General features: G+C 38.5%; 1 protein-coding gene across 1 annotated transcript; it reads right to left on the reverse strand.

The window, feature by feature from the left end:
- Positions 1-764: 764 nt before the first annotated feature.
- On the reverse strand, positions 765-24,832 carry LOC140154772 (arylsulfatase-like). Its single transcript, XM_072177338.1, has 6 exons — positions 24,547-24,832; positions 12,107-12,256; positions 7,506-7,618; positions 5,363-5,606; positions 3,189-3,353; positions 765-1,540 (listed from the first exon to the last, which is right to left on the reverse strand). Exons 1-6 carry the CDS (start codon positions 24,830-24,832, stop codon positions 765-767), a joined length of 1,734 nt encoding a protein of 577 aa, XP_072033439.1.
- Positions 24,833-26,215: the final 1,383 nt, after the last annotated feature.

The following is a 26,215-nucleotide window of genomic DNA, read 5'->3' on the forward strand; positions in this document are numbered from 1 at the left end:
AAACTCACACACAGAAATATTACTGATAAAAATAATCCAAATTACGCAATTTGCGCGAAAAAGAAAACAAACTAAAGAAAATTTCACTGGAGAATTCATTTGATAAGGTTGACAAAGAGGGAATTATGCAAAACATCAGTCCATTAATGACATTAGACGCAACCAAAAAGTCATCTTGCCAAAATATTGATATTAAAAACAGTTATCGTATATACCTTAGGCTTAATTTCATTGAATTTGATTTTCAAGTTGTCACATTCCCAAATGTCGATGATAATATTACACTTTCATTGAATTGCCAAATGCATTTGAAACTTTAAAATGTTTCAACAAACATAATTAACTTTTGTCTAGATTTCAGGACAAAGTTTAATTTAAGATCTTGAATATGGCCGAAGTGCCGTTTTTGGTAACATCTTGAATGTGTTATAGGACCATAAGAACTACCCAAACACCCTTATCCCGTAGTGCGGCAAGTTAAATAACGGTGGATGCTGAAAAGTGACATTCATTCTGGGCTTATCATCGAAAATATGAATTACGACATAACTTAATTAAACTAAATAACTCGATAACTTCACTTTCTCATCAGTAACGATATGAAGAAAATTTATAGTAAAATATCGGTATCGTTATTTAAAAATCAAAGTAAAGAGGAGATTGAATAATATAGAGAATGGCGAAGATCCTATTCTGACGCTATATAGGCAAAGAGCAAGGAAGCAACATTTCTAAATCCCCTAATCAAACCAAATCGAATCAAATCAAATCAAATCAAACTCATCATTTGTCCGAATTTTTTCAAATTTGAAACTTGGATTTGGATTACCAGGTTTGGGGAGTGGCCCTTTATAACTATAGTTACACTCACATTCTGGCCATAACTCAGGAGTACAACAAGGAATAACATCTTCAGATCGGTTGTCTAATAAGGGAGGTCCAATGACCATAGTATCCAAAAATTCGTCTAATTTGACCATCATTGCATCTAAAACAGCTTGGTGTTCGGGGAGAGTTGTATTCAAAGGATATGCTTCATTGGGATCTTTGTCAACATTGAACATGAGTGGAGGATCGTGATCACTAATACAATCTGGTGGGTGATAGGGATGAAATGAACAAGCCCCACAATAGACATTTGTTTGAAATGGATAACCACCGTCACCACATCGTCCTGGTTCCGCGTGATGTCCCTCCTTTGTCCACGCTTTCTGGGTATGGAAATGGAACTTGTAGCTGCCATACCGTACTGCAAATAGAATGTCTTGGCAATAGAATACCAACAAGCGAGGCTCACTGTGTTTCAAAGTCCCAGGCTCTGGCTGGGGTTCCGGCAACCAATTAAACAGCGTTGAAGAAATATCCTGACCTTCTATTATCCTATCATCAGGAACCGAACCGCCCACTATGTTCATTAACGTTGGGAAGATGTCCATCATGCTGGTCAATTCATGACTGGTAGTTTTGGGTCTGATGTGGCCTGGCCAGTGGAAGATAGTAGGTACGCGAATACCGCCTTCCCAGAATTGCATTTTCCCACCTGTAACAGGTTAAAAAAAAAAAATAAAGAAATGTTCCTTGATACACAATTCAAATTCATGGCAAAGGTTACCATAGGCTAGACTTAAAACCAGGGAGTAGGGGCGTACAGAGTAGGTGTAGACAAGGAGACTTGTCTTATTCCCTGCACGTTTTAAGAAGTGGGTGACAGAATATCAAATGTTTTGTAAAAATTTGATTGTATATAATCTTCACTTTTCAGCTCTTAATGCACGTATATCTCTCCCAATAAAATCTTGGGACATCAAAATAAACCTAAACAAATCCCTTGTTTGATAAAGTTAAAAGACTTTTATATTTCTGATCCTCAAATTGATCGGACAATTACATGGAGCTGTTTGGTGGTTTGTTTGAGCGTTGTACTGCGACAGGAAAAACCATATACACTCCTCCTGGTTGGGACCATCTACACCCCTCCTAGGTGAGACCCTCTACACCCCCTCCTGGATTGGACCCTCTACACCCCTTCTGGATGGGACCATCTACACCCCCTCATGGATGAGACCATCTACACCAGCTCCTGGATGGGACCTTCTACACCCCCTCCTGGATGGGACCCTCTACACCCCCTCCTGGATGGGACCATCTACACCCTCTCATGGATGGGACCATCTACACCCCCTGCTGAATGGGACCATCTATACCCCTCCATGGATGGGAACACCTATAACTCTCCTTTGGATGGGACCATCTACACCCCCTCCAGGATGGGACCATCTACATCCCCTCCAGGATGGGACCATCTACACCCCTCCTTTGGCTGCACCCCCTCCTAGATGGGACCATCTACCCCCAATCCTGTTTTTGGTAGACTAGCGTTAAAGCAAGTCTATTTTTTACGAGCTGATTAACTCTGCCTGGTGTGTATTAATTTGTGCACATTCTACATGCATTGCAGATCTACAACCTTAACTAAACAACTAAACAACCTAAACTTCATACTATATCCTATTATAAGAAAGCACCGTTCTTTCCTATTTTTTTTTATAACAAAAGTGGATTAACTAAAATAGCAACGTGTGCGCGGGCTTGTGTGTTTTTGAAATTAACTACCTGATTAAGGGGTACTACACCCCTGTGGTAAATTTGTGACTATTTTTGCATTTTTCTCAAAAACTAATAACACACTTGTAATAAAAGTAAAATAACACACTCGAGCTGCACACGTATGGGTTCTATGAAATATTCAATACGCAAAGGATATATCTTCGCAAGACAAGTTTTAATCAGAATACACATCAGTCATCCAGAACTATGTAATCAGCAATAAATAACAAGAAGACTGCTGGAAGCAGCGTTCCTAATGCAAAATCATTATTATCTAATCATACTTTCATTTAAGTTTCAGATATTGTTAACTGAATCAAACGGTGTGTTGTTGTGTTCGTGTGAGATCTGGGAAATAGTGTATTTGGCCTTGAGCCATCGCGACTCGTAATATTGGAAAGAGTCCGTAACGCATAAGATACCCCTAATCTGTAGATTCATATCACAACATGACAACTATGGTTAGTGGTCATAGGATCAAATGTTTTATAACCATGTATTATATTGTATATTATATACCCAAGGAAGTAAAACAAATCCAGAGAGCGCGTAACGTCTGTTTTGAATCTTTTATCACACACCTTTAAGAACGCCTGCATCGCCTCCCTCATTGCAGAGTTGTAACCAAGGCCCATTATCAGAAGTGAAGATGGAGATCGTGTTGGAAGCCAAACCCAAACTTTTCACTTCGTCTAATACGGCGCCAACTTGCCACGCCATTTCATTCATATTGTCACCATATCGACCTGAAAGTTAAATAACTTACTGGCGTTACTTACATAACATTTTACTATATCAACAACAACAACAACAACAACAACAACAACAACTACAACAACAACTACAACAATAACAACAACTACAACAATAACTACAACAACCAAAAAATACATGAAATTTTTTTTTTTATTCGAGATATAGATAATGAAAATTATACCGTGTTTCTCCAAAAAGACCTGTTTTCGGGAAAGAAATGCGTATCTTTAATACAAAAGGTCAATATTTTCAAATGATCGTCGGTTTTTCCGCCCAGCTACATACACCCTAAGTACATATCAGTAGATTTATAAATATGAAAAAATGCCATAAAATGTGTATTATATCGCTAATTTGGTCAATATTTGGTATCAGAAGGACATTCCTCGTATTCAGAATGTAATTCGGTATGTCGGATCCATGTCCTGTCATTACTGTGCAAACGTTATTATCCAACCCTTTAACGTCAAGTCCTTTGACTGAGAAATGGCAGACGCAACCACCTTTATAAGCTTTTTGTAGACAGGAAAGATGATGTGGCAGATCGTTTTTAAATCTGCACCTGCTTGGTCATCGCAAGCATCACCATTTATAACCCCGTATTTTAATAAGGGGATGGTCCATATAATACAATCATCCCACCGATGTTGACGCCTGTATGTGGGTTTCTAACCAAATTTATCTCATTTGGTAATTTTAGCCCAAAACTTTTGCCCTGTTTTGCACCATATTTCCTCATTTTAGCTTTAATATGGCAAATATGGGCTGGATTCATTATACTTCAAAACAGTTTTCCTACCACATCCCCCATGTCAAAAAGATATCTATGCCACCCCTGTCAATCGACACACACCTACACGACACACACTTAACATGCCTAAGCAACATCTATCACGAGTTGAAATACTCCCCCCTACGCCATACATGAGTTTGTACAGTCACATTTCCCTAATATGAAATTAAGTTCGGCAGAGGTAGGGCTCGGACACACGCCGATATCACGGATACAGTATCGGCTCCTTCCATCGCCTTTGACCGCTCGGCTACCTGACTTATTGGTACGTGGTAGCCATCTTGAAATTTGAACAATAATCGCAACTTCAACATACCACGTGACAAGCAAAGACAGAAAACGTACCATATTTTGGAATTTTATCTGCTTAAAAATATTAATGTGTACTATATCGCTAAATTGTTGATAATTGGTGTTCTACATACATGAATACGACAATACATGGGCCTATTATACATGCACAACACATTATCGATTTTGACTCTCCGGATTGCCCGGGCGGACTGCACGTGGCTATGTAGATCAGTATATGGAGCCAACCATTTTTCTTGTATAGACGTTCTGGGTTTTTCCATTTATATAAAAAAATTCACATTAGACCCCAAAGTTTATTTCAGAAAATAAAAGACTAGATTACCATGGGAACGAAACAATAATCTTTGGCGAGGTCGAATGTATTTTTTTACATAGAAATTTCACCATCTTTTCAGTCTTCATTTTCTCTAAAAAGATTTTGGCGTATATAAAATGAAAATGAAATTCTCTGTCTCCTAAACCACATAAACTGTAGCACGCTTGGTCCGTATCACGAATCGTTATATATGATGTACAGTTAATATTCATATATTCTTTCAAAAAGGTAATCTGGCTTCCTTAGCATGCTTAGAATGTGCAATAAATTAGCATTAAAATGTCCGTATTCTAACAACCGTCTAGAAACACTTGGAATTTGGCGCAGAGAGGAGTGGAGTTGAAATTAGCTCAACTTTTCAGACATGTCAGGTCGAAGACGCAACGATCGACGCGACCCCGCATTACATGGTATATCGGCGCGAATAGGCATGCTCATCGGCGAACTTTGAAAAAACTCCTTTTTGCATCTCAAAGTTGTTGTTTGGTTTTTTAGTGGGGGGGGTGGGGCAACCACGGAAGTAAGATGACGGGGAAATGAAATAGATCAAATCGCATAGGTTAATGAAAATATACCTCTTCTGGATGAGCCTCTGAACCCTTCATCGCTACTATATAGATCAACGTGTGTTTGGAGCAAGCCAAAATACAAGAAGAAAGGTTTCCTGTGAGGGGGAGGTGGCTCTTGAGAAGCTCTGATGAAGCTTACAGCGTCATCTCTGAACGTTTCACTCAGGCCGTAATGTGAATATGGTTGTTCAATAATGGTGGCGTTGTTGTATAGAATGCATCCTTTCCAATCGGGTTTCTCTCGATGCCACTATTAATAAAAACAAAAATGAGGAAAAAGGTCTGGTTATGCATGATAAAAGTCGAATTAAAGAAACTAGTTGAAATTTATGAACGCAGCCGCAAAACAGCGTGCCCTATGGTTGGTGTTTCACCTTCAAACAAACAAACAAACAAACAAACAAACAAACAAACAAACAAACAAACCGTCCGCCAACTTCTGCTATTCATTTTCTCAGATGAAGACATCAGATTAATCAACCTACACGCTACTCACTAATCATGGGCCATGGGGAGTTTGATTGACATGATTGTCAGATGCGAACTATTTCTTTATTTCTGACCGTTATTATAGCGTGACCTTCATTATAGCGTATACAAACAAATCTTTTGGATATAAAATGACAGGCTACAATGCCAACTAGATATGATGCGGTCTTGTAGGACCACGAAGTCCAGCCGTGAACTTGAAATGATCTCTGATGACCTTGAAATGACTTTCGACAAACTTGACTTTTCAGGTAGGCACTAGATTTAACAACAATCTAGCTAATAAAATAAATTGACCTTGGTTGACCTCTGATGATCTTGAAATGACCTCCATCAAGTTTGAATCATATCAACAGCACATACTAATTTTCATTTAAATTGGACAAACTTTTATCCATTTTGACCTTTGGTTGACCCTTTTGTGACCTTGAAATGACTTAAATCATATTTTGAATCATATAAGGATCACACATTATAATATGATTTTCATTCGAATTGGACAAACTTTAGAATTTTACCCCTTTTGACCCAAAACAGACCCCTCCCCATGTTTATGACAAATCTGATTATAACCCAATATGGAACTAATGCTAGAGCCATTTTAGCCTTATTCTGATGATCACAGAACTTAATAAATATGCATCAAATAGTAAATTTTAAGCCGATTTTCAGTAATCAACCCTATTTGACTCCTGCATGACCTTGGACTCAAAATCTGTGTTTACCCCATAGACACCAGCTAATGTCAATGCTTATGTATCAGTCGCATCTCTGTATCATGTAATCTGTAGGAAAAGAAGCATTTTGAAGGTATTTGGTTATGTGCCGGAAATATCCCTTAATGAACTTTTACTCCAAATCTATGTTTACACCATAGGCCCCGGCTATAGTCAAGGTCAATGCCCAAATTACTGTACCATGTAATCTGTAGGAGAAGCATTTTTGGTAAAAATCACATTTTTAGCCAAAATTACTAATCCGTGACGTTTGACCCCAAATGGGTCATGTCGAATGTACAAGCTTGGGCAGTGGAGCTTTTGCCCAAGTTTGATACAAAATTGGATCGTTTGAGCCCATATTTATTGGTCGAGCTATGAGTTTTAAAATATTGTACGAGTCATAGTCGAGTTCAATATTTTAAAACTCATAGCGAGACCAATAAATATTGGGCGTAAAGCATCCAATTTTATCATTTTTATATGTTGGATCCAATAGTTTCACACATCTTGATTCATCAAGACATAATAATAATGGTTATAATCGGTCAAATAATGAAGGCTCTATGACCTAGAAAAATGTTGACAGAAAAAAGAAGAAGCAGAAACTGCTGAAATACAAGAGTCCAACCATAGTTTGGCTGGACTAAGAACAAGGCAGTTCATTTAATTATAAGCCATTCAATTGGTGTTTAGGTTAAAGGTGTCGGGTCCGAATTTATGACACGGATGTTTCTACCTTGTTCTACCTTATATTTTCAGAATTGGTACTTTGGTGGGTGAACCATCGGACAAACATTATTATTATTATCATTATTATTATTATTATTATTATTATTATTATTATTATTATTATGATCATTATCATTATTATTATTATTATTATTATTATTATTATTATTATTATTATTATTATTATTATTATTTCAAACGATGAATGGTACCTCTTCTTCGTCACACCTTCCAGAATTGGTGATCGGCACATTGGTGCCAACGTAATCAAACCCATGGTTATACGGCAGATGTTCCCCATCGTTGTGATTGCGAGCATTGGTACCTGTAAAGGCAATATAAGAGGTTAATAAGCTAACCTGCAAATGGTCACATCAATGGATTAGGAATTATTTGATGGTGTAGACTACAGAAGATGAAAGGAACATCTTCTCTGTGTAGACACCCAGCAAACACAAAACGTTTTTGACATCATTCGTAAAAGGTAATAAAAGGTTGTCAGAAAACGTTTAAATGTCGGGTTATATAAAGAGTATAAAACGTTTTCATAACTTTAAAAAACATTTTTGATAAACAAAAATGTTTTAAAGAAATCGTTTAAATTAAGGGTTATATAAAGGGTATGAAAACGTTTTAATAACATTCAAAAAACATTCTTGAAAACTTGATACAAAACCTTCTAAGCAACATCTATCACATTCTATTTTGGGGTTGAAAAAATATTTTGCGAAAAATGTTTGCCCAAAATATTTTCAAGAACGTTTTAAAAACGTTTTCATGACCTTTATATAACCCGACATTTAAATGTTATTAAAAGGTTTTGAAAAAACATTTTTCTGTGTTTTCTGGGTTCAAATATTTTATTATTATTTAAAACGTTTTTGTGTTTGCTGGGCACTGTGTATTCCGGTAGCGTTGCAGTGACCTCTAGGGTGGTTATCGCCGTTCTACATGTAGCCACCATTTTCACGCGAGTGAGTTGATGATAATAATAGGCCCTATTGACCACGAAGATTTCCTCGTGATAAATAAAATGAGATGGTTCACATCGCACAACGACATCGCCCGGTTAATAATTACATTATAAAACCAGAGACACTGAAATGAATACATGGGATCGATACACGTAAATGTGCTATGCACGATTGATATTCAGACGATAAATCTTTGGATACCGGGGTACAAAATTATGAATATCTCCCGTTCAACAGATATTATCGTCGTTAGCTAGCGTCTCAGTGAGAAACTAGCGTGCGTCTTGAGCTGAAAAAGTGACCAAAATTCAGATTTTAAATAGCGCGGCGTAGACCCTCGTGGAGGTAGTCTCGGGCCAGACCTGAGTCTTAGCTAGCCACCTGTCTGGCCGACATTTTAGACGGCCAGTTTGTTCCTGGGACGGGCAAAATTAATGCATTTGACAAATGCTATATTATAAATTGCATGTTTTGAGAAGCTAATTGCCCTTTTTAGTAGACCCAATTTGTAGAACAAGGCCATATCAGCACATATTTGAACTCTTTGAACCCCCAATGGGCTATAGATGTCTGGTAAATCTTTTAAAGGTCAAACTAGGACAGGCAATTTTATTCAAATGGCGGGCAACCCTCAATTTCTAGCTAAGACCCTGCGGCTGTATGTGGCTATCACGAACATACAGGATCGACGAGTGTAAGACCGACTGACACAAACCGGCTGTGTAGGAGACTATCGTAGAGGCAGTCTAAAAGCAGATGACAGTGGCGTATGTATGCTCGCTGACCGTACAGAGGTCAGTCACAAGCTAATGTCATTAGCTTTAGTCGGATGTCCTTTAGCCCATTATCCGTTTAAAAACTATTAAACAGTTGGGAACACAATGGCCATGCGTGGCTGTGGATTCAACCTACCATGGCATTTTCTGCCATGAAGATATCGGAGCGATGACACTGTGCATCGTCATCATCACTATATCTTCGTGTCAAAAATCGCCGTGATAGTACCGCGAATCCTCTTGTTTTTCAACAGCTACGCATGGCGATTTTGTTCGAGATAGGCCGAGCGACTCAGGCTAAGCATACCATGACTATCATATGAGATACGACAGAGTTTCTATATTCTACACATTATTACGATTTGTGCATGCTCTAGTACCCCATATGATGTTGCTATTACAAGAAAAATCGATTTGTTTTTAGGTATGTTTTACTGCATTTTGTCCGTCAAGATTTTAAATCGCCCGTAAAAAGTGTGATATATTTAAGGTTAGCCATAGGTTTTGCATGCACTTGATTTCAGAGGGGCGTAAGTTTATAACAGAAACAGCCATGCAGAAAACGAACAAGCGTACCGGGACGTTTAAGCCTACATTAATAATTATAATAGAATATCGATCCACTGTCAAGACATGAAACTCAAGCCGTTTTTGGCAATTTTCATGAGGATTTTATAAATTTTAAAATCGATTGGGGCATTTGGGGCACAGTGTCATCGCCCCGATATCTTGATGGCAGAAATCGCCATGGTAGGTTGAATTCACCGCCACGCATGGCCATTTTGTATCGACCTGTTTAATAGTTTTGAGTCGCATAATGGGCCGAAGGACATCTGACTAAGGCTACTGACTATAGCCCAGATTAGCTCGGTGACTGACCTCGCTGTGTGTCGAGTCGAACATGGTACACCATAGGTCATATGCTTTTAGATTACCTACACGATTGGCCTATACACTGCGCTATATAATTCGGCACATATAAATCCGAATTATTGTCAGTTTTTGACTCAAGACGCAAGCTACTCTCTCAAGACGCAAGCTAACGACTATTTAGTAGAAGACCGTAGTGTAGAGTTCGTGACCAACTCATAGAACAAAGATTTGAGAGTTATTTTGGGATCTTTGATTGATTCTGAATCAATTTAGCTTGGGCTCACCTCCTGAAACTTTCGGACATTCCGGGGAGGGGTCAATCAAGGTTACATGGGGGTCAAATTTTCAGAATGCTCCAATTATGTCAAGTAATATATCAAATTACTCGTGTGGTCATGAGGATTCCATAAATGTATAGTTTGTTATGTGTCAGACCTTTCAAGAGGGCGCTATGACGAAAAATGTTCATAGGTCAACGACCTTTTGAATTCTGACCATATTAAACAAAGTCCGATTTGGGTGATATTGGTGTCTAATTATATGTTTTCTTCCATGAGAAATACAACTAAGCAAATTAAAAAAACTATACAAGGAACCGATGACACTCTTTTGCAACATGGCTGCCAACAGCATCCATATTGTAATTAGGAGGTCATCGGTTCCTTGTACAGTTTTTTAAGTTGCGTAGTTGTATTTCTCATGTAAGAAAACATATAATTAGACACCAAAATCACCCAAATCGATGACAATTATAATTCACGCGCAAACAACGGTGCTTAGATAAACGCGATGAAAGGGTAATGCAAAACAATACCAAACAAAAGGAGCTACAGGGTGAGTCAAAAAAAGTGCAATAGAGAAAATAATCCATTTTTATTTAAGAACCGAGTTGAACCTTTCAGGTTTTAAAACATTTTATATAATAGTGCTGCATAATGGTGAACCATAGTAAAACAATTGTTAAATTTGTGTGAAAAGTGTGAAATTTGGCTCCGATGTAGTATTCAGTCTGGTGAACAATTCCAGGGGGAGGGCCAACAATATTTTGTCCAATATGGCCGCCATAGAGGTCATCAAACTTTATACAGGGAAAAAAATTCAAAGTTTGTCAAATTGAGTTTTAAACCATGCCAACTTGTTCCCCTGGTCACAAGGATCCAGAAAAAGTATAGTGTTACCTATCTGTGATGTACAGTTCTCAAGTTATAAGCAAAACGGTCAAAGGTCAAGATCAAATTTCCCAATCATAGTGCATTGTAGAAATGCCTTTAAGGCTTCTCTGGTTGGATATATTGGGAATTTAAAAAAGTGGAGTTGGAGTCGAGTGAGGTATGAAGGACTTAAAGTAATGTTAGAAAGTTTGTTTGAATAGAAAAAAAATAACGCAAAAATCAACCTTATTTAAGTTAAAGTCAGTTTCAGAGCTGGTGCCTTTAATTACCGTCCATTGTGTGCTCTCATTCAAAATACATGGTACCTCGTGGACAAATAACGAAATTGGGTATCGCAGCAAAAGGACTCATAAAAATTAAACGGTAGTCGCGATTCACTTCATATTTTCACAGAAGGTGACTATTGAGTGTGGCATTTATAGAATTTTTCAATAATGGGAAAGTTCAACTTGGTATTTGCATAAATTTTGATTCTTTGCTCTATTGGACTTTTTTTACTCACCCTGTATTAGGCCAAGTAAAAAATAAAACATGTTTCACGTCCGGGTTTTCGAAAAAAAGGAGGAAGAGGGGCTTTTTATTTTCTATTTTTATCGCAAAATTGGTGTAAATACCCATACTTAGAGCTGTTTTAGCGTATACAATAATGCCTGGAAAGGGAGGAGGCCCTTTTTATTTCTTGTTCTGAGAGTTACACCCCCTCTAATGATCACAAAACCTTCCTAAAATGTTTCTTGTATCTTAACAAGGCCATAGAAAGCATCCCAACTTCCTAGACATATTTTTTGAAAAGTTATACCTGAATTTCAAAAAATAAACAGATATTTGAGGAAACCTCAAAAATGGAAGCGGGAGGGGACGTGAAACATGTTTATTTTTTTATTTGGCCTTATGATACATCGCCTTCATACATCTTTGTAAGGATTCGCATGAAGGGGTGAGCGTACCTCATTTCAAAGAGAAAGCGCAAATATTTCACCTGAATGAATCGAAATGCCCATGCTTCATATCTACATACCCAAATGCCATTTGCCGATCATGCCGGTCACATATCCTTCATCCTTCAAGGCCTCTGGAATAGTTATTTCTGCACGAGGCAAACCCTCCCTATTGTATTCACTGAAAACTCTGCGTGTACCAATAATGGCCATTCGTTGTGGTAATCTTCCTGAAATGTAAAAAACAATATCGTCAACATTTTGCTACCAATTACAAACCTTGAATATTAAACCTTGAACAAAACAAAAACATCCTCAATTGGAAAAATGAGATAGGGTGTGTGCGGGGAGGGAACGGGAGTTGTCTACATCGTACGGTGGCATAAAATCCCGGGCATAAAATATCAGGTATTCTCGCTGGAAATCGGTATGATAGGTAATACTTCCTCACTGCCTTCTATTGAAGCATAGCATGAGCCCACGTGAGCATGGTGAGGGGTCTCGATTTGGATTAGGTAGGGACAGAGGATGATTTAAGGAAGCCTCATCATGCACTGCAAACGTGTTATCAGCAGAGTTTCAACTGCCACTTTACTTTTCAAATCCCATTGAATTCTGTGCAAAAGATGTTGTTTAAGAATTGTGCGTGTGTCATTATTACTTAGTCGATTTCAGATCTAAAGTGATGTATGCATGAAGGATAATTCACACCTTCTGTAGGTAACATAAAATGTGAATTCGACCAGCATTGTGAATGCGTTTTTATTGTAAATATATCAGTCCAAATTCAAATTTAATCATGTTCGTCAATGCTATGTGCGCGCAGTGGTGTCATGTTCACTCACACAGCTGTGCTAACCGCAAGTCAACACAGTGGCGTGGTGGGAAGTGCTTAAATCATCCTCTGAGGTAGGGACATATGGCTGGGATTCCAAAACATATCCCAAAAATATACACAATTGATGGTAAAGGTGGGATCATGTGAGATCAGGGGTCCATTTATAACATTATCATACAAAATAGATTAGCAATTCTTTGACATAAAATGTTAGTTTTACTGTCAGATATATCCCCTTTATTTTTGAGCCGAACAACTACGGCAAAGCAAAGTAAATTGGAATTTACTACCAGCGCGTATGTCGCCAATACGTACCACTCCTTCGGTCATGTTATGGTACGACCCTTTGTTGTGTAGATCACCGTCCTGCACGCCGTGTGTACTGTGTGTTATGAACATCGTGTATGCGTTCGACTAATAATTCCATCGTAATAATAAGACGCCGGTTCCGGCGCTTTATTCAAAATCTCGGATTTTGACAAAACTACAGCACCTAGAGTCTTGAATTTTGCAGGGTATATTGAACTGAATTAAAAAAAATCAGTGAGGGCGTCCTCCTCAGCAAATGTTATAATATGGCTTTAACGAAGCTTCGCAAGTCTCGAAATTGTCCCTTCGTAACTTACAACGAGTCGTAAATTCCATTTCACTAAACTTAATTACAAATGGTACCCTTCGTAAGTAATATGGATTTACTACAAGGACCCTTCGTGAAGATATGTCTACATAGCCGCTTTCGTCAAACGTTTGACAAACATTTAGCGATCACAATCGTTTGCCACACGTTTACAGGCGTTTACGAAAATGTTTGACAAACGTTTGTGATCGGCAATTGTTTGCCAAGCGTTTGGTGTGGAACTGCTGCGCAATTTGTACTTGCCGAGCGCACCACGCTCTTTATCAATATTTTATTAACATTCACCAAACATACTGGTATAGTTAATATTAAAATGTACAAATGTTTACAATTAAAGTTGTAATATTAAAGTTACAAGAACAAATGTTTATAATTACAAAAGAAATATATCGTCCGTATTCCATAGTGGCCTATAGTGGGGCGCCGCGAATAAACAACTTTTCGAGAAAATCGGGTTTGAAGAAATGCCAATTTAAAATCTAGTTGTGTAAATCAGACATTCATTATATTTTGTAAATGATGTGAAATTTCTGTAGTAAACTAAATAGATTTTATTGTTATATATTTTTCAAAAGAAATAAATACATACTATTGCTGGCAAACTGACAATAAAACTATACGTCACTATGGAAAACGAACAAAACGCAATACCCTAACCTTACGTTAACCGTACGCCACCTCGGTCGCCGTGTAATCCCTATGGCGTTACTTTTCGTCGTTCGTATTCCATAGTGGCGTATAGGTCCGATACGCGTACGCCACTATGACATACGATGTTTTTCATTTTTGCCGATATTTCATAATTATAAAATGTGTATAAAAAGTGGCGCATGGTCGATACGCCACTATGGAATACAAAAAACGTCAATTTGTAGCTATCCGCCACATTTAATTAATTAATTACTAATTAATTAGCTAATTATGACTGATGAGACTTAGAAAAATGAAAGAGAACATCATTAAAAACATGTGTGCCAATTTTCAAAAAAATGACCAAAAATCACTATACGCCACTATGGAATACAGCCGACGAACTAGTCTTAATATTAAACAATATTAATAAAGGTGCCCAGGTCCACGGTCCATTGAGCCCTGGAATGAAAATATAACAGGGGTCGCTGGGGGTCGCTGCTGTAAGCCCATAAGGGGCACTTCGTTGTTATGTTCGTACGTGAATCAAAAACTGACTTGACGAACTTGGTTATTAAAGGAATACTGTCGAAGTCACTTGCACTTTATGCGTCGCGTTTTTAACACGTGTGACGCAAAGCATACAGATTTGGTTTATACTTCCAGGTTGAAGCAGTATAGTATTGGGTAAACAGCTATTGCATGATTTAGGGGGAATGAGGTTTTTAGGCTTCACTCACATTCATGCCCTATATCATTGTATATTGAATTGAAAATTTTAGGACCATGCATCAACAGTCAAAGTCCCCGTGTATTGAATGGTGTGAATTCTCGCATATTCATGAGGGCCGATTGTTCGACCGTGCCGTGTCTAACAATCACGCCAGCGCTGCGTGCCTTCACGTATACACGATAGAGCGTTGCGTGCTTTCGCGATTACGCGATAGACCCTGAAAATACGCGGAAATTGCGTAGCAGTCTCGTCTGTCGCATTTCATGGAACAATCTGCCCTTATTATCGGGTGATGCTGAGACTTTGCCTGATTGTACGGGCTCTGTTTTCTTTCTCCTCTGTGATCCGCCCACACAAATCCCGAGCTGTGATTGGTCGAGATTGCATCTTTTCACATTTCTATTGTTCCCGATGACTGACTCGGAAATAGCCGTTTGTGAAAGGAATCTGAATCCGAAATCGTGAATTCGGAATTAATCGTAATTCCGAATGTATCTGAATTTCCCAAACAAGAATATCCTACAAAAAGTATGGACCCCCATCAACATTCTGCACTGTTACACGCCAGAAGGCTTTTGCAAAGCGTACGCGGTAATTAAGACATGCGTTTGACATGCGTTCACACACAGCACGCACTTTGTGGGTGAAACCTATGGGTGGACAAACGAGAACCTAGACCAATGACTTTGACTCGCGTAGTGAAGCCGACACTGCTTAGCAACGAATTTGACAAGGACGCATACCCGGACGCAAACAAGCAGACATGTTTGCGTCTATGGAACATGTTGCATTTGACGCGACGATAACGGCGCAGTAATCACGCAAACGAGCGCGTCAAACATGTATGCGATATTTCTCCGCGCCTAGTAACCCCGTCAATCCGTCAATATCACCTTGGATACGGGGCTTCACCTCCCGCTGTGGTAAAGGATGGGCAGTAATAGGTCTAGGTGGTATGTCTATGGGTGGAACCATAGACATACCATTGGAACCTCATTTTGAGATGACCGTGTGATTGGCGAATAGATTTCAGTGACCCCAGTGCTTCTATAGGTTGCGTCATAGGTTGTGCCGCGCATGCAGATAAGCGTCGCAAAAAGAAACAACGTTTAGAGTAAACAGCCACGTTAAGAATTATGAGAAACAAACATTTGGCTATCAGAGAATTTAAATAAATCGATAGTCTAAGTCTACACCCAAGAAAATAGATAACATTATACATCTGATATTACATCATTATGCAGTTACGTCCACGGCAAATTCACCGTGACCATTCCAGCCATAAACCCGAAGATTGAAGATTAAACCGATATATGCAGTACTAAACCATTATATAGTAATCTATTGTCCAATGCAAATTTATTACCACCTGATAATATTAATCCAATGAGCGACCGAATTGTCTGCTACGGACAACTAATCCAATCGATAATGATGCTATTGACATGTACGAGCGGAGCTCCACTGACCGAGTTTTAGGGTATTATTCACTGGTTTGCAGCTGTTTGCTGTCATTTACTCATCAAGGCGGACCACCGTTATTATAAGGACTATGCCAATTATTTAAAGATTGACATGTAGAGAATAAGCCATACTTGATTGACAGAAAGTACTAGATTTGTACCTATGACGGTTTTATGACACCAATCTTCCAAATACGACCAAGCTATGGCTGCCCGGTGAAGCAAAATGTGCATTGGAATAACACGGCGAGTTTGGATAGATGGTAGGATTTCTTTATAATAAAAATGTACCGGGTTGAAGATTCAGATATTTGGAAAAGAATAAGTACCGTAATTGAAACATAGAGCAAGTACTAAAATCATAGCTTTTATACTTTTTGATATATGATGCTAACTAGTTCATCTACTGCGCTACCAGTAGGGTTGAATTGCCTATTGTGAGTGCCCCTGTGTTGTGTGCATTCATGTAGTTAACAATAACTGCATGAAGTTGGTTTTATCATTAAATACAAATACGCGTATTAATTTTATGTGAGTTGGTTTTCAAAAACCACATCATGTCGAAACCTTTCCGTAATGTAAAAAAGTGTTGTGAGAAATAAGCATATGGTCATTTATGGGGATAGCGACCCTGCCCCTGTTGAAAAGTAAACACGAAGTTCACGAACCTTTATATCTGGCAAGATAGATATGACCAGTATGTGATGCGTCTAAAGTCACGTCACCGTTCGCGAAATCGAGATAGCCCCAACGATAGACCAGTCACCAGTATCGGGAAATTAACTATTTTACATACAGAACTTTAGTGTAGTTTAAAGCAATATTGCATACGTAAATATAATTCAAGATTACACTTAAATAAATCTTTTATGTATATGTGTTAATTTAAAAATATCAAATCATAGAAAGGTAAATTGCGATTTTCTAGAAATGCGTGTTTTTCGAGATAGACCAGTATGTGATGCGTCCGACGAAATAAAAGTGTAACGGTAAATCGTGAAACTCGCTATATGACCATACGGCAAATTAGTGTCTATATATAACAAATGTCTAAGTAGCTATTACTTCTGACATTTCTCTTTGATGAATAATTTTCACAATACCGAGTTTTTTGCCTCAACATCTAACCAGATAATTATACTTAATAGAGAGTTTGCGAAATGTGGCTAAAAAGCACAAACTTGAACGTCTACAGGATTATACGATCTATCAAAAACCGACACAAAAGCCTCTAAAAGTCGAAGTGAACGCGAAAAGCTATAGTGAGCAGTAAATTATGCAAAGAAATATATCAATTTAAGAACAATATTTTCTATTTCCTCGTGCAGTACAAAATAAACAAGTTAAGGTAATCCAGCACCTCCTGGGAGATATTGAAGGGATGCGGCAGCCAAACAAAGTTGTTTCGCTTGCCCAAGATGGCAATAGTTAGAGATGATGATGATGAAAGAGAATATGGAGACGGGATATGAAAGAAAACGAGGGGGGGGGGGGGGGGGAAAAGAAAGAATTGGTGTTTCATTACCCTTTGTAAAATCGTGTAAAATGAAAATATAAAGTAACAAAACTAACGTAAATCTTTTTAAAGATTTATTATTAAAATAATAATATTGAACAATAATATAGGCCTATATTATAAGAATATTAAATCAAAGCATAGCGAGTTTAAATATAATAATACGATAAGGATATCAGCGCCGGCTCCCGACATAATCCCTGTTCAGAAGACAATCGCCTGGTGAATCCACACATGTTTATTCAAACGAAGCGCCTAACGGTAGAATCGTTTGTCTTGAAGTGTGACCAGTATCCCACTTGACCAAACAAAAGGGAGCAGTCGCATACAAACAGGTGGTGAATGACGTGCATTCTCTAAATTCAGTAAATTTCCATCGTCAACCGTGTAATTGAATATTTTGAAATTTTAAAAGGCTTGAAATATCACAAACAAATAGTATGTTAATAAATAATATAAATACAAGCTAAAACCGTTGGGGTTCGATAATGAACCCCACAAAGCTAACCGAGTATATGGAAAATGCCATACGGCCGGGCGGTTTCACAAGCCGCCTGCATACAGATGCCCTTCTTTTGATCGCCCCTATGCCTTGAGTTGAAGTGACAAGACGGTATTGGGGCAGTAACCAATCAGACGTTTGCGTTGAAGTAAAATTGAGTAAGAAATCAAATCGATATGAAGTTACCGTTATAGTTGGTTGAGGTAAATTTAGTAAAGTGAGCGCGTTTCTTGTATTAGCGTTACAGCGCGTTACGGTGCGTGCAGGCCGTTTTTGGCACGGTGTCGTGCGGGCGCTCATGTCGGGATACCGTCTGCCCGCACAAGAGAAGATTACAATCATGGATCCGCATGCCAGGAGTTCGCATTGATCCTGTTTCATAGATAGCGAGAACCAATTAGAGCAAGCCATAGAAAAATCCAAATCATGCATTGTGTATAATGTGCACACCGCGTACTACTCGCAGTGCTTTCACACGCTTTCGCGTCGCGTAGGCTTGATTCATTTTTCGGGCTGGTTGATGCATTTTTAGTTTGGAAAGTTTTTTAAGCATCTTTATCTCAAGTTATTGGTGACATGTAGGCTATATCGTGTTGCATATCAGTGGATTGCTACTTTACAATGACACTACATTTGAAACAATCACCCTTTTCACGGCTGAGCACACGTCTTGTGGATGTAATGGGGTATCAAACAGAATGAGCCAAATCTTCACAATCTAGGATCTAATGCAATCCTCTAAGATGACAACGTTCGCCCCCACAGAGCCAGGGTAGTCAACGTCTACCTACAGAATATGGGAGTAGAGAGAATGGAATGGCCTGCCATCAGCCCATACCTAAACCCGATTGAACACTTGGGATCAGCTTGGTCGTGATGTGCGTACCAGAGTAGCCAAAGCAACCGCATTGAATGACCTGCGACGAAGACTGAATGGAATGCTATCCACAGCAACGTGTGACCATCGAGCTACGATGGTGTGACCAGCCTGGTGAGCAGCATGAGGAGGGTGTCTACAATGGTCTAGTTGTTGTGACTGCGTATGGTTTTTCCACTCGCTATTGACAATCGCTACATTCACAAGACGTGTACTCAGCCGTGGAAAAGGTGCCGGGAAAAGGTGATTGTTTCAAATGTGGTGTCATTGTAAAGGGGATTAAACAGGCCATAAATAATCTGAGATATAGATGCTTGAAAAAACTGTCCAAACTTTTGTTGAGGAGTTTATATTTGGTTCTATTTTTCCAATATTTTATTGGAAATTTATTTTATATTCCAATATATTATATATTGTTATAAAAACAGCAAATATCACGTGTTTTTTTCTCGTGTATGAAATAGAGTCTGCACAAAAAGTAACGCAGCTGTTACAAATACGCCTATAGCTTCAGAAATAATAACTGTTTTCAAAATATGTCACCATAAAAAGAATGACGATTTATTTACGCGTATTTTGATACCCGTAAATAATAATCTTCCTTCTCTCTATGTTAAAATATTGTGAAAACCATATATTAGTTCTGAAGCTATATGGGTATTTATAACAGCTGCGTTACTTTTTTGCAGACTTTAGGTTAATGAACGCGTATTACTAGTGCTCGACAAATTAGACAAAATAATGCACTTGCGCTGATGCGTCTAATGCAATCTCCCCTTCGGGGCACATGCATTAGACGCATCAACAATTCAGCGCGCGTGCATTATTTTGTCTAATTTATCTCTCAACCAGTAATACGCGTTCATTCAACTATAATTAGAGTCGGGTATGGCAACTGCCTGTTGGGACAGCAGTGATTTCCAATGCTTCGTACTTCACCTAGTCTGGTCACTTTTAAATCTAATCTGAAAACCCATTTGTTTCCAAACTATGTTTTTGATTTTTGATTAAGTTGAACATTTTTTGTAGCGTAAGATGTAGTGTAAGTTGTACTTTTAAGATCATTCGTTGTAAAGCGCTTTGTTCATACTTATGCTAAGGCTCTCTGTATATATTACGTTTCAATTAGTGGGTTTTTAGCGGGTTCGCCGTCGGACAAGTTTGGAACTGTCAAGCTTTCGTCAGGAGTAGCTCTGACTTCTTCAGAACAAAGTACCTAAGATTGAGACATGTAGACCGCCCCTTGTCTACTGATGACTCTGAAAAGAGTCGTTCACTGAAGACTGCCCCTTGTCAACAGAGAACAAGCAGATCTCGCCTATCTGCTAATATAAAGGTTTTGGTGGATCTGGAGAAGAGCCGTTCAGTGAAGACTTCACCTTGTCTACAGAAACAAGCAGATCTCGCCTATCTGCTGATTTTGTAAGTTTTGGTGGCTCTGAAAAGAGCCGTTTGCTGAAGACTGCCCCTTGTCAACAGAAACAAGCAGATCTCGTCTATCTGCTGTAAGTTTTGGTGGCTCTGAAAAGAGCCGTTTGCTGAAGACTGCCCCTTGTCAACAGAAACAAGCATGTTCTGCATTGTCGTATTTTAAAACACTGAAGACCAAAATCGACGTAATTAATGTCATCGAAACTGCGTATGTGTTTGTAATCACATTGATTTTGCTTTCGTAATGATGTAGTGAATGATGCCGGAATGGGTTCAATTTTATGGCAACCAGCGTTTTGTTATGTTCGAATACATTTATCACGCGTGCACGAGAACTTCACATGTTACCTGAGGTCAAAGAGGAGTGCCCTAATTGGCCTATTTACGAGCTCAACTTAGAAATAATAAAAATTCCTTTAAAAAAGGAATGTGGCGCCCAATGTGAACTTGGACGTGATATGGTGAATTCCATGGTGTGTAGATTTGGTATTATAATGATTTTTCTAGGGAAGAGTAGAAGATGATCAAATGCAAGAGAAATGTGTTTGATTGGGGAAGGTGTTCTGACAATCCAAATATAAACTTAGTCCACCTCAAATGACCTGTAACAATTTGTGATTGACATTACTTAATCACCTCGGATGACTTTGATCTGACATTCAACATTTTCGCGCTTACACCAATCATATCCATAACAATTTAACTCTTACAACTTCCTGTCAACTCTCTAATTTAAAACTCTAAATTTCTGTCTGTTTGCCTTTTCTGTCTTATACCATTTAGTACACTACAGTTTGTTACAATTATTAAGATAAGCAAACATTGCTGGGTAGATAACAGGATTTAGTTATTTACTTAATCCAATCATGGAAGTAGTAGCTAGTCAGTTTTGGTCTTCAGTGTTTTAAAATACAACAATGTAGAACATGTATAATTAATATGCCGTGTTGTTTGCATACAGTTTGCCGCCCAATTGTGCCCCATATTGCAACTTTGGCAATAACCGCTATATAGATTCTATGGTATAATTAGCAAACAAAAGCCATCAGTTTAAGAGGCCTCGTTAATTGATTAACTATGGACCACAAGAGTCTCATCCCAATGGCACAGTCCAATAACCTCAATTACATAATCATAGTGCAAAATTTGACCTCAAGTTGCAAAGTATGAGTTTGTGTATCCAAATTTTCAAAGGATGAATGTACAAATGGGAACTGTTCCCATGATAGATGAGCATGTTGTGGATCCTAGTGTATGGTCAAATGTCACCGTCTATCGGGTTCTAAGGCACACGGTAAACTGGTTGAACGCATACAAAGGTCAGGATTTATTTGGTGTTTTTACAAATCCTAATTTTGTATTTTAAACAAAGAATATACGCTCATCATTTTATCCCGTGCATATCAGAAAACAATAATAAAATAAAATCCAAGCAAATTGTGGTTTTATTTCTGAGCTGGGCATAATTTTAGCAAAACAATTGCGAAGTCAATCTAGCAAGAGTGAAATTAGAAGCTTTTCACAAAGTCATGCCTATATTGTGGCGCGCCTCCGTAAAGGGCGCCACAAAAACACAACTTGCTTGGTTTTGGTTTTGCTTTTATTACTGTTCACTAATATACATTGAATGAAACGTCACTAAAAACGTGAGTAAATCAACTTCGTTTTTACTTGGAATTGTTCAAAATGAACAAAATTCACAGTGCAAGTAAAGTAGTTCTATATCTGATATACAGCGGGAATTAACGCTTGAAATACGAAATTAATAAAATGCCTCTCCCAAAAACGCTTTAAGAGATGGCGCTATTACGATCGCAGAGTATGATCCAGCGGCGTGATTTGATGCGGCATTGATCCAAAAAAAAAAGCTGGTTTGTCGATCAAGGAGCCAGGAATTCCATCGATAAACATGGTTTCTTATTTAAAAAAAAAAAAAAAGGGGGGGGTGGTTGGTCTCTTATCCCTGGAAAATCTAGCGCGGTAGTTGCAATTGACATTTGTTGTGTTATTTAAAACATTTACCTTTAAAAAAAAATCCCGTGCCTATGATATGATTCGTTTGAAATACAAATAATAAAAACACGCAATAAACTGTGACTTTTGTGTGTCGCTAACATGTTAACAAGTTCAAATGCTCTTAAAACCTGATATCCGCGGCGACTTTCGGTTAAATCAATAACCAGGTATGCATTATTGACAGGGCTAGGTATTACAACCGACAGTTATGCATATGTCCACTTGGAAAACAATCCTTAAGAATTAAAATATGCAAACCTATATTCTAAATAAAATAATACTGCTCCAACAACCCCCCACAACATGAGTAACAATTCACCATCGAAGTGGTTACGTAATTCCCTTGGTTACCGGATCACGCTATTTTGGTATGCCTTCGAGTGCCATATACACCAATACGACTTCGCCATTACTGCGGTGTCCCCGATGTAAAACTGCGGTGTCCCGAGGTCCGGGGTTACATCCATTATTTATTGTGTGCTATAAAGAATTGTACCCGGGAATTGTACACAACAGTGATATTCAATACACAATCATGAGTATTGAATTACGAATTAAATATCCCGCTCTGGTACATCTGTGTGTCCGTCAATAGAGGGCCAAATACAGTAAACGCTTCTCGGATTGGTGTATACTTTACGTGGTGATTGTTTCGATCGTGGTTCACTACTCAAGGGCGTGATCTCGTTGACATAGTAACGTTACGTAACTTCGATACTGAATTCAGTATCGAAGTTACGTAATGTTACTATGTCAACGGGATCACGCGCTAGAGTAATGAACCACGATCGAAATGATCACCACATAAAGTATATGGCACTCGAAGGCATACCAAAGTAGCGTGATCCGGTAACCAAGAGAATTACGTAACCACTTCGATGCTGAATAGTAACCGACATGGTACGGATCTTTATTCCTTTTTATTTGAAACCAACCAACCATCCCAATGCAGTACGATTACATCTCTCTGACTTATAGCACTGGCTTCTAATTCTGAGCTGTACTCTGATACCTGTATGATGATCGCTGCTCGATCGAGAGGCGTCGCGGTGTTACATTTCTTAATCATTCTTTGCTTGCTATGCTAATGTGTTACATTATTGTTTCAAAAATTGTATCCAATCGGTTACATTTTAGCCCATCCAAACGGTTTTACATTTTAGTCCCGGGGTGGCACTTCAATATGTAATGGATAGGGTGAAGAGCTGTGTAGTATAAAGGGCATCCAGTGAGAGCAAGGGTCATCGGTCATTGCAAGGGCGAGAGCATGATTTTTGGCATTCGGTGAGACCAAAATGTACAAAAAATGGGGTCATTGGGTGAGAGAGTAGATCCGTTTGTGAGAGCCCAAGGAAGCCTCGAAAAGTGAATTTCTAGTTCTAAATGACTTCAAATGGCTTTGTTATTTCAAAAGAATTAACAAAATCAGTGATAGACGAGGCTCGTTGCTGTTCAGATGGAAATATACGGGTCTAGGTCTTTGGGTGACAGATCTAAAGGAAACTATGGGGTCTTTGGGTGACACAGCATGTCCTGGTAATGGGGTCTTTGGGTGAGAATGGTGGTGAAAAGGGGGTCTTAACTCTTAACGCAGCGAGCAGAATCTTGGTCAAAGTTACCTCCACATGTTCACACGAAAACCTGCACAGAATAAAGCTCGGGGTAACATGATCGCTGACCAAGATTCTGCTTTCTGCGGTCTTAACAGCCCTACATACGCGTCACCTCAAAAGTGGGAGTGCTCCCCCGGATTTCAGCACATGTCACATCAAATCTCCCATTTGGTTCCCCCATTCCTTTTTTAAAGGAATTTTCATTACCCTTACCATTATATTATTGGGGTGCATGCCATCCCGGTTCCAACGTCCATGACTTACCTGTCAGAAGACTTGCTCGACTTGGAGAACACAGTGACGAAGTCGAGTAAAAATTGGTGAACCGCTTTCCTTCCAGTGCCATATCATCAACGGGACCCCACTCTTGTGTAGGGTGTCCGAAAGAAGATAAATCTGCATATCCTACATCGTCACTGAGGAATATGATCACATTTGGTTTGGAAAATGGTTTTCCATTATTATTATTATTTGCGTCATCGGTGACAACTGCAGGCACATAAGCAACTATACAAAGGAGCACTGTCGCAATAATTTTATCTGGCGCCATGCTTTGCGAAAGTGGTTATAGGCAACTGTATGAAAGTGTATGCACGGTCAGTGTCAAATGCGATTCATATATATATAAGGTTTATCTATTTTTGTCGTCACGTGTGTTGTAGTTATTCCAAAACGTATGTAAAGTACGTTTGTTTGTTTCAAGATTGTGTGCAAAATTGTATTCCTGCACAGATGTTCCACACGCAAATCAACAGCAAAGACGAAATTACTTTAGTCTGGTGGCAGACCAACCCAGCTAACACAAAAACGTTTTAAACAAGTTATATGTTTTTTGGGTTTTGGTTTAGATAAAAACGTTTTAATAACATTAAAATGTCGGATTATAAAGGTCATGAAAACGTTTTAAAACGTTTTGTATGAAAACACACAACACTATTTTTAAAATGTTTTCAAAATATTATTGAAAACTATTTTTGCAAACATTTTTTGCGAAATATTTTGTCAACACTCAAATAACATTATGGTAAAATATTTGCAGTATGAAAACGTTTTATACCCTTTATACACCCTTTATATAACCCTGCATTTAAACGTTTTCTGACAACTTTTATAACCTTTTGCGAATGATGTCGAAAACGTTTTGTGTGTTTGCTGGGAAGTTAGATTGGTTTTGTCAGTTAATGTGTTTTTGTCTTGTGATGCTATCGGATCTTTCTTCCGCTTCTTCTGGCAACACGTGCGTGACTTGCCACGTTTGCCCTAGCTCTGTTATGCTTTGACCGATTTTGACCATTATTATGTTTCGATGGATCCAAGTTGTGATAATATGGGATCCAAAACATAATAATGATAAAATTGGATGCTTTATGCCCAATATTTATTTGTCTCGCTGAGTTGTAAAATATTGGACTCGACTACGTCTCGTCCAATCCGTCTCGTCCAATATTTTAAAACTCATAGCTCGACCAATAAATATGGGCTCAACCGATCCAATTTAATATCATACTTGGTCACAAACACCACTGACCATGTCCCCACATGTCATATGACATTGAACTCAATTTGACCTTTGACCTTCTCACAATGACAAAAATGTGATTTTTACTCTAAAATGCTTCTTCTTCCACAAATAAGATGTGATGGTGACATGCTTAGGTCATGTGACTTGACTTTGGTCGGTGTCTATAGGGTGTTCACAGATAGGTCATTAAGGGGGTCATTTACATTACATAGCAGAGTGTTGTCATTAGCACACATGCATTGCTACTAACCAGGGTCTTTGGGGTGTCTACAGTTTCGGGGTAAAAGGTCATTAGGGGGTCGTTTCCGGTCAAAAACCAAAAATCATCAAATATGCTCATTTTTTTATTATCTCAAAACGTAACCAGACCAGAGTGACATAAACTTATATATGCATTAGTGTTACCCGATG

This window comes from Amphiura filiformis, chromosome 6 (assembly GCF_039555335.1).
Source record: "Amphiura filiformis chromosome 6, Afil_fr2py, whole genome shotgun sequence".
NCBI lineage: Eukaryota > Metazoa > Echinodermata > Ophiuroidea > Amphilepidida > Amphiuridae > Amphiura > Amphiura filiformis.